Source organism: Peromyscus maniculatus, chromosome 6 (assembly GCF_049852395.1).
Source record: "Peromyscus maniculatus bairdii isolate BWxNUB_F1_BW_parent chromosome 6, HU_Pman_BW_mat_3.1, whole genome shotgun sequence".
NCBI lineage: Eukaryota > Metazoa > Chordata > Mammalia > Rodentia > Cricetidae > Peromyscus > Peromyscus maniculatus.
Genome location: NC_134857.1, coordinates 50,858,147 through 50,874,701, shown reverse-complemented (window position 1 = coordinate 50,874,701; position 16,555 = coordinate 50,858,147). Strand labels below are relative to the sequence as shown.

Genomic DNA, 16,555 nt, shown 5'->3' with positions numbered 1-16,555 from the left:
TGGGGGAGACTGCCATGGCTACCTCTCAGAGAAGAGGCAGGGAGAAGAGCAGACTTGGGCTTCTGTTTGCCAGGAAAAGCCATGACTTTTTTTAAAATCAGCTTTCACAGCCCTCAGCCTCCAGAGAGGGCCTCTAGTTCTCTGTGACCTCAGGCCAACCCCGACAGATCAGAGCCCCACGCTGGTTCCCGGGCCGGCCCACCCCCTGCCTCCTCCCTCCGCAACAGAACGGTCATAACCTGCAGGCCGCTCCCACCAGTCTGGCCGTCCTCTCTGCTCCTGGAGCCCTGGCAGTTGCCGTCTTCCCCAGGTGGCTCTTGGTATTCTCTCTTGTCCCCGGTCAGAACCTTTCTCCTAACCATGGAGCTGCCTCCGTGGCGTTTCTTTACTGGTCCCCTCACTTATACTCGTGACTGCTGCCTTTTATCATTTATTGGTTCTGATGAACAGAGCAAGCACATTTTTTTATTTCAGTTATTTATTTCCATGCTTATTGTGTTTCATATTTTAACTTTTAAAGTTTGTTTGCTTGAGGCAGGGTCTCTCTATTTAACCTGGCCAGCCTGGACCTTCCTATGTAGACCAGCCTGGCCTCGAACTCACAGAGATTCGCCTGCCTCTGCCTCCTAAGTGCTGGGATTAAAGGTGTGCGCCACCACTGCCAGCTTACAGTGTTTTAGTATTTACTGTTCCATCTTTCTGCTGATACCATTTTCTCATTAGAACCATAGTTCTTTCAACTCTCTAAAACACTTACAGCTATTCTAAGGCCTCCGAAGCGCACCTTGTGGGCCGAGAGGAATTGGTTGCTACTGACTCCTGTTTTTCTCGACTCTCACATGGCGTCCTTCCACGTGGTAATTTATGAGTGGGAGCCAGGCTTGAACAGTGGGAGTGATGTCATAAACAGGCAACTACCCTGGGCTGTTTTCTTCCTCCGAGTAGTGCTGAGTTTCAAGTTCTAGCAGTAGCTTAGTCGTTCACTGAACTTGGGTTGTTTGTTTGCTTGCTTATTTTGCTTTTTTGTTTTTTGTAGAGGAGAGTTTTGAGGGTTACTTAAGCCAGTCAGTGAGAGCCTAAGAGACTTCCCATGCTTCCAATTGTCAGCTCAGTTTTCCAGCTCTGTCTCCCTTGTAGCGCTTATCAGCAGCAGTTCGTTTTAAGCTTGTGTAGACTGAGTCTTCAGTGGGTCTTAGCCCAGAGAGTGGTTTTTACTTCGGAAGCATGGTATCTCAGAGTTAGCAAGGTTTTAATGAGGTTTCTCCATTCATGTGGTCGGGACTTGATAATCCTTAGCAATGCTTACCCTCTGTATTTCTCCTCTGCCCTCACCCCTGCAGCGAGCACTTCACTTCAGCCTTCTGTTGTTTCCCCTCAGCCCCAACCCCAGTAGCAAAGCCCGCAGCTGAAGACTCAGGAGGGACTATGTGTGAACTTTGAACCCCTCCTCCATCTCTGCAGATTCTGATCTCCTTGCCTGCCCTGATCTACATGTCCGCAACTGCATGCTCTCCACGTGGACTCCAGCCTGCTGCCCCGAACTGTGATGATCATGGGGCAGCTTATGAGCCCGCCCTTCCACTCTGTATTGCCGCCTTGGACTTCCTGCAGACAGATGCCCCGTGGGTTTCCCTGGTTTCCCAGGTGCTTATGGAGCTCACCTTAGTGAATGACTAGCAAGTCCATCGGAGTTGGGCGAGGAAACCTCTCCCGTGTGTTCTAACCAAGTGACAAAGATGCCGTGGCATACTTTTCATTTCCGTTAGAAAAAATCCTCCCTGGAGAAAGTGGTAGGCCAGAATTGGGGGTGCAGTTTCCACTGTGTACTGTCTATTACTAATACTGAGAAGATTTGCTAGGCAGCCGATTTGCCTTGAATTTATGATTCTTTACGCCCAATTTCTTGAGTGCTAGGATTACAAGTGTGAACAACTGTGTCTGGCTCATGTCTTTAATGGAAGAGAAGAAAACAATCAAAGGCTACATTCTTACGCTTTATATACTCAATTTGTAATTCTCAAGTCTAAATTCAGCAATCCAGTGGCTGAGCTTTATTTAGATGCCAGGTTCTGTTCATGTTTAGCATTTAATCTTCAGAATCCTTACAGATAGCATCACATGTACATGTACACACACCAAACTCCACAGTGCTCCTGTGCATCTTGTGAAAATCTTTGCAGTTCAGCTCTGAAACTTTCTAGGCTACTGTATGCTGTGCTGCCCAATCTACATGTATCTGTAATTCATCTAACACTACCTAATATTGGTTATTAGATAAAGCTGTGTTAAGAATAAGTACTTACATTGCATACATTTGTATGCATTTAAAAACTTGCTTCTGGGCACTGGAGAGATGGCTCAGTGGTTAAGAACCCTGGCAGTTCTTCAGAGTTCCTGAGTTAATTCCCAGAAACCACATGGTGGCTCACAACCATCTGTAATGAGATCTGGCGCCCTCTTCTGACATGTAGGCAGAACAGTATATACGTAATAATGCTTCTGTTACGTTTAGGTGGCCTCCACCCATGGAGTGATTTTCTGCTATTTCAGTGGAACTCCAAGCCAGCAAAACCCCAAACCATGTGTTTCCCAAACAGACATTAGGACAGAAAATGAGTTTAGTCCAAGGAAAAGAATAGTAGGCGCACACAGTTGAATAGCTTTAATGTGTTTACTTTCTCTCTTTTAGCCGTTCACTTTGTATACAACATAGAATTAGTGATTGCATGAAGACAGCAATCTCTACAAATGCCAGCTGTACCTAGCACACCAAAGGGACCAATGACACGCCAAGCATCTTGAGTGACGACATTGCCACCTGCTCTGAGCTGCACCCGACCCCCCGCAGCCTCGTTCCTCAAGTCTCTCAGAGACAAGTATAAACCCTAGGAATGAAAAGCTAGCCCCAGGCACACTGAGGCTTCAGCAAGGTTTTGATGTACAGATGGGTTTTAGGGACTGACTTCAGAAAGCCTGGTTGATCCAGCTCTCACACCAACCCCTGAGTTCATCATTAAACATGTCAAGAGTTTTTAAACATGGCTGGTACATTATGGATCTTGGTGCCTTCTGATAAACAACCCCTTCTGATGTTTCACGTAGCAGGGAAATGCTGCCAATGCAGAGAATTTCATGATGTCAGGTGGATATAAAGAACAGCTCATACAAGCCAGCATTTCCAAAGTCCGCACAGGACAGGCTCAGAACTGCTGAGCTGTGGTACCACTCACAGAAACTTCTACTCGGTTATTACAGTGTTTCCTTCCCTCCCTCCCTCCCTCTTCCTCCTTTCTTTATTAAAAACTGGGCCCCACCTACGGTCTTAATCTTAGGAGAAATTGGTGCACTGTATTCTGCAGGTGCTCATGATTAAAAACAAAACCATCCAATGCTGACTTCATACTACAGTGAGATGCTGTTTCTTATCAGTCTGCTCTGCGTAGGCAAAGGACTGTAACTCAGCAGCTCAGATAGCTTAGGGAAAGGATGGGGCTGGCATATGTTCATAGTGATTACTTCTTTGGTTAAAAAAAGTCTGATTGTTTTTTTGTCTCCCCCATACAGATTTTGCTATTCTTGTCCAAGATACTAAACTTAAAGTCATGTTTAGAACTTGGAATGTGTAATGCTAAGAGACCATTTATGTTGTTATTGTTTAAAAATCTGGCATTTAGTGTTTGTTTACATATGAAGTTAAGAATTGTACTCCTGAAATATGCTAGCTTTCCAAGTCATAAATCCGCAATCTATGTAGTCAGGAAGACTGAGGATAAACACTCTCAGTTCTCTTTTGGGGCATGAGGTCATTACAGTTTTTAGTCTCTTGGGGACCAAAATAGAAAAAGCACATGGCAGTGTTCTCAGTCTCTCTGGAGGACAGGCAGCCTGGCCTCTACCAGATCACTCCTGAGGCTGCCTACCACTGTCCCTCACAGGGCCGAGGCCTGGTCAGCCACGTTCTCTTACCTTCTATGATAAGGCAGTTCAGATGCTAAGAGTGATGTCATGCGTTACCACCGAGTAGTTCTATTCCAGACAACCCACAGTCTAAAGGGTGTTCATACAGAAACAGAGGGAAAACACTAGTGAAGGAACCTGGGGAGGGACAGTTCTCAACACAACCAGACAGTAAACACGCAGAAGTCAGTTCTCAGAAATGTGGGTATCAGCCTTGAACCAAACGCAGGTTCTGTTGTCCCTCCATGGGGTGGTCTTGCCTCTCCTCCTGGTCCCTATATGCTCCACATCCTAACTTTCCACTCTGCCCTGAGCGGGACATAAGCAGGAGAAAGTCCCAATCGCTATCATAAAGCCACAGTTTTGAAATAATGTGGTAAGAGCTAAGAATTTAGGAGTGCTGAAACAGTTATGGCATTTTTTCAACTTTGTGAATGTGTGTCTTAAGATAAAAGGATCCAGATGAAAAATACACAGAGACTGGGAGCCCGTAGGAGAGTATTATATTCTTTCTGTTTTGTTTTCTTTTTTCTATACAGGGTTTCTCTGTGTAGACCTGGTTGTCCTGGAACTCACTCTGTAGACCAAGCTGACCTCGAACTTATGGAGATCTGCCTGCCTCTGCCGCCCAAGTACTGGGATCAAAGGCGTGCGCCACCACTGCCCGAGTATTATCTTCTTGCTTAATGTTCCAGGGTTTAGGTTCTCCCACATGATAGAGTTCTTAGCATTGTTCTAATCAGTCCCTATTTGTCCTTACATAGGTTGAGGCACATTTAAAATTTACATGGGATAGCATCCTCCCAATTTAAAGATGTCTAATGCATGGTTTCTATTGGGCTAATTAAAAATTATGAGAATAGTATAACTTCGTATTACATGAAGGATGCCAAGTCCCCCCCCCCCCCCCCCCCCCGTGTATTTCTGTGAAACTAGGTGTTGTGGACCAGGTAGTCACTGTTTTCCCTGGTGACAGCTGGCATCTGGAGAATTACCAGCATGTTCAAACTATTTTCTCTGTTAGGATTTTTAAAAGTATAAAAAGGGACATTACTTGGAAAATGCAAATCTAACAAAAACCACACCCAGGGTTTGGACAGGAATAGAATAAGATGGTGACATGCTGAGGGTAGCCCTGGGTGAGACCACATCTACCAAATTCCACTGGGACCAAAGGGAGTTGGGACTCTCTTTACACCTTTCACTGTTGGAAAACCAGGCTTCATTTCTAAAGTATCAGCTGATGTCTTCAAGAACAGCACCTCCTGCCTCCACCATGCTTCGTACAAGAGCCAAGTCACTACCCCAAACCGCGGGTGCACAGGCATCTTGAACCCACAACTGAGATGAGCCACTTTCAGTTTCTCTGAACTTACATGCCCCCTCCCCCCCAATATACCCCCCCCCCACTGCTCCACTCCTGGACCTTTGCTTCTCCATAAACACACTTTAAATTTTATGAAAGAGCTCATTAGATTGCCCTAAGGATGCATGCTCTCCATTGAACATCTGGATTGTCTAGAGTGTTGAGAGAATGTGTGGCTGATATAGTTCCTCGCTGGCTGAGACACCGAGAGGGTTGGGTAGGTTTGCCTGCTCCTCCTCAAAACCCACTAGCCCCCAGCTGCTGCCAGAACCATGAAATAGTCTGCGTGTGCTGGACGCTGCTCTTTGGAAGTTTTCAAACTTCATGTCAATGTGGCAAACATATAAGATTTTATGGATAAGCAATACATAAGTGGAAACACACCCCTAAGTATGATCTATTCCTTTGCTTCATGCTTGCTCCTTGGTGTGATTCTGAACAGCAACATGCCTATGATGGTTTGTCAAAATGAAAAGCACATATTCTTCCCCCCAATGATCGTAACTCAGATGGTACATATGATGTGTAGTTATCACCAAATGTATAAAATGATCATAACACCTGGCTTACCCGTATGCAGCTTAGCAGTGGTAAATCAAACAAATCATGGGCAAAGCGCAAGCATTACTAAGAATCTGCAAAAGCTTACGTATTAGGGAACATTTAGAAATGTACCTAGAGGCACCACCTTACCAGCTGACCCTTGCCCTTTATAATCTGCACCCTAGCCGAAGGGATGGGGTTTTTGGTTTTAGTTTTTACTATTTTATATTATGTAGGTGGCATATCCCCAAAAATGTTGGATACAATTTTAAATTAGTGACTTTACCCCAGATTTACTGTGTCCTGTTTCACCCATTGTTTGGAGGTTACCTGTCACAGCTTCCCAAGCCAATTGACCTGACTGAGGATAACGGCTAGGGAAATATGACCAAGCCTTATAAGTTGTCAGACTTAATGGTGGGCGTGTGTGTGTGTGTGTGTGTGTGTGTGTGTGTGTGTGTGTGTGTGTGTGTAATGTGAAAAATAGGGTATGACTTTCAGGATGTATGAGCTCTACATTGTAAATTATTCCACAGAATCTGGAGAGAACAGAGGAACGATAGTAATGTGTGTTAATATTAACAGTTGACATTTCTATTATACATCTTTAAAAATAGTTAAAATATCAAAAGTGATTAAAATCAGGTATGTATTTTTTTCCTGTTATATCCCCCCCTTTTTTTACTGTCAATGATGAGACAAAAATATTTGGGTTTAATCTGGAACTCAAAGACAACTGCAGAGAAACAACGGAAGGTTGTGGTAGCGTGGCTGAGACCCACCCAGCATGGCAAAGCCCTTGCTCCCTACTCACAGGCGGGAGACCGAAGCTATGGTGTAAGTATGAGTGTGAGGGCTTCCACTGTCAACGGAGACTCTTGGAGGGCGTATTAAACCACAGCCTTCCAGCCCTGCTTCTAGCCAGCCTTGCCGGTGAAAGGCTCAGGGCTTCAGACTTACAAACTGTACCGTCACCAATTCCAAAGTGGAATTAGGAGTCCATTGAAATGTCATGAGGGGTTACTCCTTACTCCGAATTCTCTGTGCTCAAGTTACTCTGGAAAACAAGAAGCTCGCAGACACCGTACTGGGACTCTATATGCATTTTCTCCCCTCCTGTATGACATTTAGCTTAGTCATGAGTTTATTCTGGACTACGAACTATGGTTCCCCGACTCCTGTGACAGTGAAACCAGGTATTTGGAAAAACATCTTTAGAATGTGTTTTCTCTTGTGTTGAGGGCCATTAGATTCCTCTGTTCCTGCAAGGTGCATCCAACTAGCCCAAAGGCCTACATAAGAGTGATTTCGCCAGAGGCAGCTCACAGATCACAGCCCATCACGGGGCTTCTGACTGATATCTTTGCCATAGCTAAATCAGGAGTGCTGCTGTGACAGACTGGGAGGCATTCTGGGAGACTACTCTAGGAAGATCTGTGTAATGATGGAGGGAAAACAGTTTCTGAAATCAAGAGAAGGAGGAGGAGGAGGAGGAGGAGGAGGAGGAGGAGGAGGAGGAGGAGGAGGAGGAGGAGAAAAAACAGACACACAGGAAAACCCAAATGTACTTGGTAAAAGAGGTCACTCCTTTAGTGAACCCTCCTGCATTTCCAGATGCCCCAGTCAACAGCAGAGCCCATCCCTGTCCTGGGAGCCACTTCAGAGAGGGTCAAAACGGCAAGGCTAGCACTCTCATGTGAGCATTCGCACAAATGTCCGCATCACTATCCTTGCGTGATACAAAGCGTGCTTGAGTTACCTAGCCTGGGGAAGCTCTGTACTGGAACCTTCTCTTGGTAATGTTCTTGACATATACAGATTCAAGAGGCCAGTCTCTCCGGTTCACAGCAAGGAACAGGGAACACTGGCCACAGGGAATGAGTACATACAGTCACGTGGTACAGCAGTGATCTAGATTGGCTGGGGCAAGTTTGTCACACTAAAAAAAATACATGTCTTGGGAACAAGCTTTGGATTGTTCTAGGTTAGTATAGTTTATTTTTATGATTAACTGCAAATGCAGTGAATTCTTAAAAAAACCCTTCCCCGCCCTCCCACCCCTACCCCACGGAAGAGTACAAAGTGCTGGGGGAGGAGCCGAGCAGGGGAGGAGCCGAGCAGGGGCTGATGGGGGCCTGGATTGGCATCAGCTGTACTTCTAAAACACTGTAAAACCCTCCCCAGATTTGGCACTGTGGGGACTATTGGCAACTGGAACTCAGGCCAGGTAGGGAGTCTGGACAGCCTGGGGGCCGGTCCCAAAGCCTTGGCAGTGCAGTTTACGGAAGCTTCTTCCCGTGGACTCCCTCCAGTCCAGTTCTCTGGAAGCTGGACTCGCCCTTCCAGAGCCGCCAGAGGAGGCGGGTGGCCGGTGTGCCCAGCCACATGCTACTGCAGATTCCCTACAGCCGGACACAGGTGAGGAAAGAGCATTCCAGGAGGGCACGGGAAGGGCAAGGGTACTCTGGTTTAATATAACTACTCATCAAACTGCTACTATTTTTGCCTAAAATTTCTATCTTTAAAGAAAGTCTATAAGCCATGGGGGAGGGGAAGAGGCAAGAAAGGAGTATGATATATATGTATATGTATATACACATACACATATATGTATATTCTATTTGGTTGCCGTTAGAAATAAGTTACTTCACCAGAGCAAAATTTACAAGGTGTCCATAAACTCAATTAGAAGATTTTTGTAACTAGTGCAGGCAGTTAAGAAACCTCACTTGCTCAAGGAATAACCAATGGGCTAATTTGGTGTCTTTCCTTTTTTTCTTCACCAAAACATCATGTCATTATTTGTTCTTTACAATAAAAATGTTTCCCAAATTATTGTTTTTTCTTCTTGTTTATACACTTGTGCATGAAGCAAATACAAAAAAGAGAAGTTGACTATGTGGACTGTCAAATCTGGACCCTTAGAAGAAGGGTTGTGGGGACTCTAAGAGCATCCTAAATCCACAAGTGCATCTCTGTCACCGATGGAACCCACATCTGTCTCCTCTGTTCCCCTCCCACTTGACCCACAATACAGATCCACGTGTCCACGTCTCTCCACAGGCCCGTGCTTCTGTCTAACGCGACAGAATGTGGTTTGTACTAACCCATTCTGAGAAGCAGTAACTAAGACGAAAGTAAGCAAATTTCCTGGGAAACCATTATTCTCGACGCAGTCAAAGAAAAGCAAGTTCCCGGAGGAGTGGAGACAGTTTGCAGTCCTCAGAGTCCAAGATAATCTTTTGTTCTCCACACTGGGCTTTGGGCAAGCTCTGCAGCTGAAGGACAGAGGGCTGGGCAGGGGGTAGGGAGGGCTGAGAAGCGGACCTTGAGAGGCCAGGCTGACAAACCCCCACTCTGAGAAAGAACGAAATAAGGCAGGCTCTGGGTGTGGGTCTGCAATGAAAATCTTGGTTCTTTGGGGCTGGTTCAACCCGTCACAAAGGATAACCTAATATGTTCTGTAAATTAACTTATAAAGTACAGAGACTGGGAAAACCCCACAGCTTTGGTGTTAGGAAGGGGAGAGCATCAATCCAGGCCCCCAAGTAACTGTGCTGCTTATCTCTCAGGGTTCTTGCTTGAATTCCCAGGCAGCTCTGCGGCCAGTGCACACAGGTCCCCCAGGTGTCAGGCAACTATTTCCCCCCAGGTTACAGCAGGCAGTTTGCGTTTGCCTGGGGAACGCTACTGGGTATGGGCAGAGATTTGCAACCAAAGATGAAAGACCTTTCTCTTGGCCAGGAAGCATGTCTCAATGGTTTGCCACCAAATACCAATTTGTGGTGGCTGGGGACAGCACTCTTGGGTGATCCTAGGCTGCTGTTTCTCCCAACACTGTTCGAAAGACGTGAAAGCTACTAAGATGGGCTGGGGAAGGCAGTAGCTGGTGGGTGTGAGGTGGTGGTGACCTCCCTCGCTGAGACAGACAGCGAGCCTCAGTCCTCCTTGGAGACAGAAAGTCATCCTGCACTGTGCTGTGCTTCCCACCCGCTTCATCCCCGTTCTGTGGGTTGTTGGTGAGGCAAAAACTCATGAAGTGTGCGGCTACCCTTGATGCATTTCATTGTAAGGTGTGAGCAAATGGTAAAGCTGTGCTCCATGAGGAGAGGCATAGGGATGGATAACCGCATCCTGAATCCGCTACCCTAAGGAAGGAAGGGGAAGGGGGGCTGTCTGGTGTGCAGGAAGCTGCCACCAACTCTCCATCTTCTCTCATCCCTCAGTCTCCAAGAGCAGGCAACAAATAAAGTGTTGCAAGTCTCCTTTGCAGGCTGCTGGGGTACCGAAGGCGCACGCTCAGAAGCTGCTAGGCCGAGGGCACCACCAGCACATCAACAGATGATGCTGGCATGTTGCCTGCAGTTACAGGCCTGCCCTGCCCCCGGGTTCTCGAGAGGACACCACAGAGGCTGTCTGAAGGACCACGAAAGAGATCATGAAAAGAACACGAAGGAGAATACATGGCCTGTCTTCCTTTTGCCTCACATGTGGGGATCGATAGCTACCTACGGATGCATTTCAAACACTGATCAAGGGCTGGGGGAACACAAACTCCTTCCAGCCCCCCAACAGTGTCAGCCAGGGAAACCCTCTGCTCATCGCCTGATAGGGATTCAAGGTCACCAGGGAAGGGGTTCTGTGTTGGGACACATGATCCTAATTATAACTCCCACACCTTTTATTACACGAAGAGAAGAGTGTGTTGAGAGTCCTCTAGTCTGGGGCAGCTGAGACCCTGCAGGACTCACTGCTCTTCCGTTTTGCTGCTATTCCTGAACTTCACCACCATGACTGTGATATTGTCAGGGCAGCCTCTGTAGAAGGACTGCAGGACGATGCTCTTGGCCCCGAAGTGAGGCTCATCCAAGCGCTCCTTGATGAACCGCACTGCTTCTTCGTTGCTAAAAGCATCCCACAGACCGTCTGATGCCAAGATCATGAACTCGGGCTGCAGCTTGTCCAGGTCAAACGTCAGGATATCTGGGTCTGGGATGACCACGTTGAGATTCTTCAGTGGGTAATCTCCCAGGGATCGAGACATGGCTAGGATGCCCTGGACCCTCCAGGAGCCATTGAAACTGATGAATCCACCTGGAAAGACAGTGAGGGAGCCTGTTAGCTTGTGCAGCTGATATCTCTCACACCTGGTACCGTCCAGGTGTGTGCACCATAGGCTGGTCCACGATATGTGGGCGGGCCGCAGGTGATACCCCCCCCCCCTACACACACCTTTTCACTGCCAAGGCCAGCAGCATCTTGCTGCAGGGCCTGGGATGGACCTTCATGCTCTCATCCTGGGCACTGCTAATGCTGGCAGGAACGTTAAGGGTAGAGTGTGAGTGAAGACAGAGCATCAGTTTTAACACCACCGTGTGGCAGCTCAGTGACTGACACCAGGGAGCGGCAGCATGGGGACTTGAGGGTGGCGAAGAAGCAAGCGGACAGGCGGGGAGACATCCCTGAAACAGCCACTTAGTGAGGTCACTCGGGTGTACTGATGTGGGTCCCATCAGAACAGGGACTAAGGAAAAACATGTTTGAGGCATATTTAGTGACCGGGAATGAGAGATCCTCCCTCCTTGCTGCTTTATCTTCCCAGCTGCTAAATGAGTATCATGTTCATCTCATTGTCTAGTGAGAGGTTATTCCACACACATCTGGAAGCTGCCCGACGGTACTCGCTCAGTGTTTCCCAGTCTTCCGAACCCTTTCTTTTATCTTTGAGAGGGGACTAAAGTCTCTGAGAGTCCACAGCAGCCTTGAACTCGCTATATGGCTGAGGCTGGCCTGAATGTCTGATTCCTCTGTCTCTACCTCCTAAGCACCAGGATTAAAGATGTTCACCACCATCCCTGGCTTCTCTGATGCTTTCTTTAAAGGAGCTAGAACCGTGTTCATTCACGTATCTGTCAGATAGTTATTACATATCTATGCTGTAGAAGGGGATTTTTTTCAGGATATGAAAATTATATAAGAACTAGACTTTTTTTTCCCTGACACCCTGGAAGAGACAGAAGCCATGTTTGTTAAAAGTCACCAGGACCAAGTAGTACTGTTCCGGGAGAGGTTGGTGTCTGTTAACTACTGAAGTAAGGGAGGATGGGGGAGCGACTATGGGGGTGACCACCACAGAGGAGTGAGCTGTAAGGGGATGGTCAGCAGAACACTGGACAGTTCCAGCAAGTGTGGTATAGTGGGCAAGGACAAGGGCTCTGGAGTCAGTCATGGTGTTAACTCTGGCCTCGTCACTCACTAGCTGTATGTCTGTGGACACAAGCCTCTGCGGTTCCAGTTTACTGTCTATGAAGTGATTATAACATTATCATCTTACAGAGTGTATAAAAATGCATGTAGTGTACCAGGTGCGGCTCTTAGCACAGGGAGCAGCCGAGACTGACGCTGTTAGTGTACTGCAGAGACGGAAAGGTCAACATACATAATGTCCGGCTTCTGTCATGCTAAGCAGGAGGAAGAGAGATGCCCCGAAGTCTAGGGTCACAATAAACACAAATACAGATGAGAAACCCCATCACCATCCCTTAAGCCCTCCTAGGGCGATTGAAACGGAGATTCACGGCTGGGCCAGGCACACAGAATGAGAGACTGCCGAGGTTCTGCCCTACATGGAACATCTATATCATGCCCCCTCTGCCCGGGGTTCAGAGTTCACTGAGGCAGAGCAGGCAGAAAGAGTCTAAGAGCCAGAGGTGGTAGATGACTACACGGGAACTGGTTTTTGTTTCTGGTTGGTTTCCTTTTGCACACAGCAGGATAGCTGCACATAGGAACTCATGACAGTTGTGACAACGTGCACAGTGCCCGTGGAAGCTTAAGTATGGAGGTGAGAGGTGGCCATGATGTCTCCCCCCCTACCTGAGAAGCTATTGGCAACTGACAGCTGCTGGGAGGAAGCGAGTCAATTTCTGTAAGTGTGTGGCCCTTGGTAGTTAGACTGTGGTCCTAGTGGATGATGTCACATCTAAGGGAATATGAGCAGCACAGATTGGATTTGATGGGCATGGGGGGGGTGCAGCACAAGGTTGGGTAGGTAAGGTGATGGTTAATCTTGGCTGTCAACTTGACTATATCTGAGATATATACCCAAAACAGCTGGGCATGCGTGTGAGGGATTTTCTTGATTGGACTGTCTGAGGTGGGAAGACTCACCCTAAATCTAGGCTACACCTTCTGGCAGCAGCCTCCACACATAACAAGACATGGAAGGAGGAAGATTTTGCTCTTTGCCTACTTGCCTTCACTCTTGCTGGCAAGCTCATCTCTCCTGCTGCTGAGGCACATCTTTGCTGGTATTAGAATCTCTTTCTTTGGGAGACAATGTAGACTGAAGACCACATGGGACAGCTAGCCTTGTAGATGGTACAGCTGATGGATTCTTGGCCTTTTCATTGGGAGACAGCCACTGTTGGACTAGCTGGACCACAGCTTTGAAGCCAGCCAAATAAATCATGTATGTATGTATATGTGTATGTATGCATATTCCCAATCAGTTCTGTTCCACTAGAGAACTCTAACAAATGCAGGAAATCTGGGAGAGGTTGGGGGAGGAGATGAGTATGATCAAAATACACTGCATGAAATTCTCAAAGAATAAAAATATTTTAAAAATCACACCCTTGCCTAATTTTTGTAAATGAACAGGGTAATAAGTCAATTAATCCTAGAGATGGTGTGCACATTTGCTCGTAGAAGGAAGTGTGGTAGAGTGGGAGTGTGTGTGTCAGGTGTGAAGGAGGGCACAGAGGATAAGGTGATAGTGAAATTTCAAGAACACACGCTGGATACTAAGGAGGCGGTTCATGTGTGCATGTGTGTCCTGCCAGATTTAGCTATCCGGATCTTCAGTTTGGACTTAGCGTGGGCTCTCAGGAGGAGATGAGGCCTACATAAATGATTGTCGGAGTGTTTCACTTATCTTGCCTGGAGCTCTCCAAAGCTTGATGGATGCTCTGAAAACATTGTTCCATTTCATCATCAGAAAACCCGGGCAACACTCATTCGAAACTGTTCTGCATCCCAGCAGGAACTGAAGTGAGGGGCTAGAATCCAGCCCCTTTGGTCTCAGCCATACAGCTTCCTGCTGCGTGACTCCAGTGTTCATTAGGCTGTCTCATTTTCCCACTGGGCAGAAGCTAACCTGCAGTGAGCAAGGGTCACCCTGCAGATTCGAACACACAGCAGGGGTCCAGGCTGCTCAGCACATCACTGGGCTCTGAGGTGAGGGAGTGAAGGCATTCTTGCCTTCCATAGGTAGGAAACTCTCAGATCTGATCCTCCTCCTCCTCAGAGTTCAGTCTCAGTATCGCTTCACTGAACCACACATGGTAACCCATGCCTGTAATGAAGGACTTGGGAGGCAGAGGCAGGAGAATTGGGCCAGCCTGGGTGACCTGAAACTCCATCTCAAAAATGAATGAATTATCACCTTAGTGGTTTCACAAAGACCACCCCATTTAAAAACACCCCCATTTCTTCATTTGCTTTATGCACTGACACAGTAGTCACCACCTTATGATTTACCACAGAACTCATTCCTCTTTTGTGCCTCAACCAATTTCAGACTGTAAATTTCATAAGGGCTGTGTGTGTGTGTGTGTGTGTGTGTGTGTGTGTGTGTGTGTGTGTGTGTGGTGGAATAGGGTTTGTTGAATAAGCAGCAGGCCCTTCCACCTTCACTTAGGATGGTCACTGAGTTGGGTGCTGAGGTATGGAAATAACCAAGACCAAGTTCTTGCCTCCGAACAGCTCACAGACAAGAAGGCAAGACAGGCAAGAGTCAGCTGTGTGCACGCATTTCACAAGGCACCTGAAGAGACGTACTGAGGGTGCCTTTGCCCCAGTGGGACATGGAAGGCTTCCAACAGGACACACTACAGTTGGATTTGAAGGGAAGGGATACTACTTTTCACCCACTCCAGTGGAAATGGCACTTACAGAGGCACAAATATATCACCGGAGTTCACACTGGAGTGTTGGGAGTCTCGCATGGCTGTAAGGGAGCAGAGGTCTGGTGATCAAATTGGACTGGAAACCGAAGAGGGCTGTCTTTGGCCCTTCTGGAATCTTTGGCCATTAAGAAGGGCAAATTAAGTAATCATCAATAAGAAATGTACAGTCTAAGAATATAGACTAGGTAACAGTCATGCTACGGCGACCCCGTGTGCTGCTGGGTAAGTGAATTTGCTCCCTAAAAACTCTCCAAGAAAGCGCCTAGATCACCAAACAAGATCACCTCCAAGGGGCTCCCCAACTCACCAGCTCTCTTTATCCTCTTCCTCTCCTTGAGTTGGTAAGGCTTGTGGTCATGAGACAAGGGGATGGCGTTCCCATCTTTGTCACACAAGACTCCTCGAGAGTCACCAACATTGGCCACAGTCAGGTCCTTATCTGACAGGAGAGCAATCAAACACGTTGTGCCTGCAGGACAGAAGAGAGAGGCAGTGTCGGCAAGGGCAGGGCGCTGATGGTCCCTTGTTCCTCCTGATCACCAGACTCTTCCATCGTTAAAGCCTCTCTTGCCAGGAAGGAGTCTTACTTCAGCTGCTCCGGGAATGATCACGGTTCATTTCAACAACGTTGATCAAATCTGACAGTCCATTTTCCTAACTGTGTTACACTGTCACTGAAATAGGCTAGAAGAACAGTGTCATTTTCCTAAACCACTTTGCTTCTGCTACCCTTCATTTTAAAACACCACATTCAAAAGGATCAGGGCAGAATCAAAATCAGTTTGCAGCCCTAGACAGTTGGTACCCGTTGTCAATTCTCATAGGTGCTCAGTGTCGGATCAGTCCCACTGACAAGTGTGACGATGTTGAGATTGGGGATGGGGGACATCTCCTGAGATAGAGGCAGATGTCAACGACCATATCCTGTGACACTATGACAGAACCATTGGTGTCAGGAAAGGTCAAGCCTGAACACAGAAAGTCCGAGAGCAGAGCCTGGGGCTTAGAAAAGGGCAGCCAGCCCCAGGTGTGAAGGGGCAGGCTATGAAGGCAGAAGCAGAGACAGACATCTCCAGGTGGGACAGAGGTGGTCAGAGCCACCAGCTTGCCTGAAGCCCATACAAGACATGCTTTCCTCTGTTATTCTTTTTCATTTCAAAGAGAACAAAGAGAACGGAGCAGGCCTTTGCCTCGTCTGCCCTGCCCGCCACTGTCCATGGTCAAGTGTCTGCTGAAATGCACGGCTCACACTCATTCCGCTCGGGCCTCAGATCGTCACTCCTTTACTTTTGAAAAGCACTCCCTGGTCACCCTTAACAGTTCTTTCTCATTAGCAAAGTCGTACTCCATAATAAAAATGTAAACTGCATCTACATAACCTTTCATAGAACTGCAACAAAAGAGAGGACCCCATCCTTAACAGAAAGAACAAATACAGGTCGACGAGAGCAGGTTAGTTACGAGAATTAGCATATTCAGTTATGACTGTTTGACACCCCATTCTTTTTAAATTAAAGAAAATGACTGGGTGTGATTGGAGATGGTGCGGGGTGCAAGCAGTGTGGGTGCCCACAAAGGATCCCTAGTAAGGCCTTACTCAATCAAGGTCAGAGAATTTGAGCTTGCTTTACCCAGCAGGGCTGCATAATGGGATGATTTGGCCAGGGGTGTGGTTACCAGGTGTTTGGAAGGGTCTGCACTTGGCTGTGCGTTGTGCTTA

The 16,555-nt window shown here is 47.3% G+C and overlaps 1 protein-coding gene across 1 annotated transcript in view; it reads right to left on the bottom strand.

Annotated features, from left to right (window-relative positions):
• Positions 1-6,078: 6,078 nt before the first annotated feature.
• The window catches only part of Ppm1l (protein phosphatase, Mg2+/Mn2+ dependent 1L), a 284,889-nt gene continuing 274,412 nt past the window's right edge, over positions 6,079-16,555 (bottom strand). Inside the window, exons 3-4 of the mRNA XM_006972641.4 lie at positions 15,143-15,304; positions 6,079-10,960 (exon numbers count right to left, since the gene is read on the bottom strand). Of these exons, the coding sequence (XP_006972703.1) occupies positions 10,614-10,960; positions 15,143-15,304 (509 nt within the window). The 3' untranslated portion in view covers positions 6,079-10,613. The remainder of the gene's footprint in view (positions 10,961-15,142; positions 15,305-16,555) is intronic.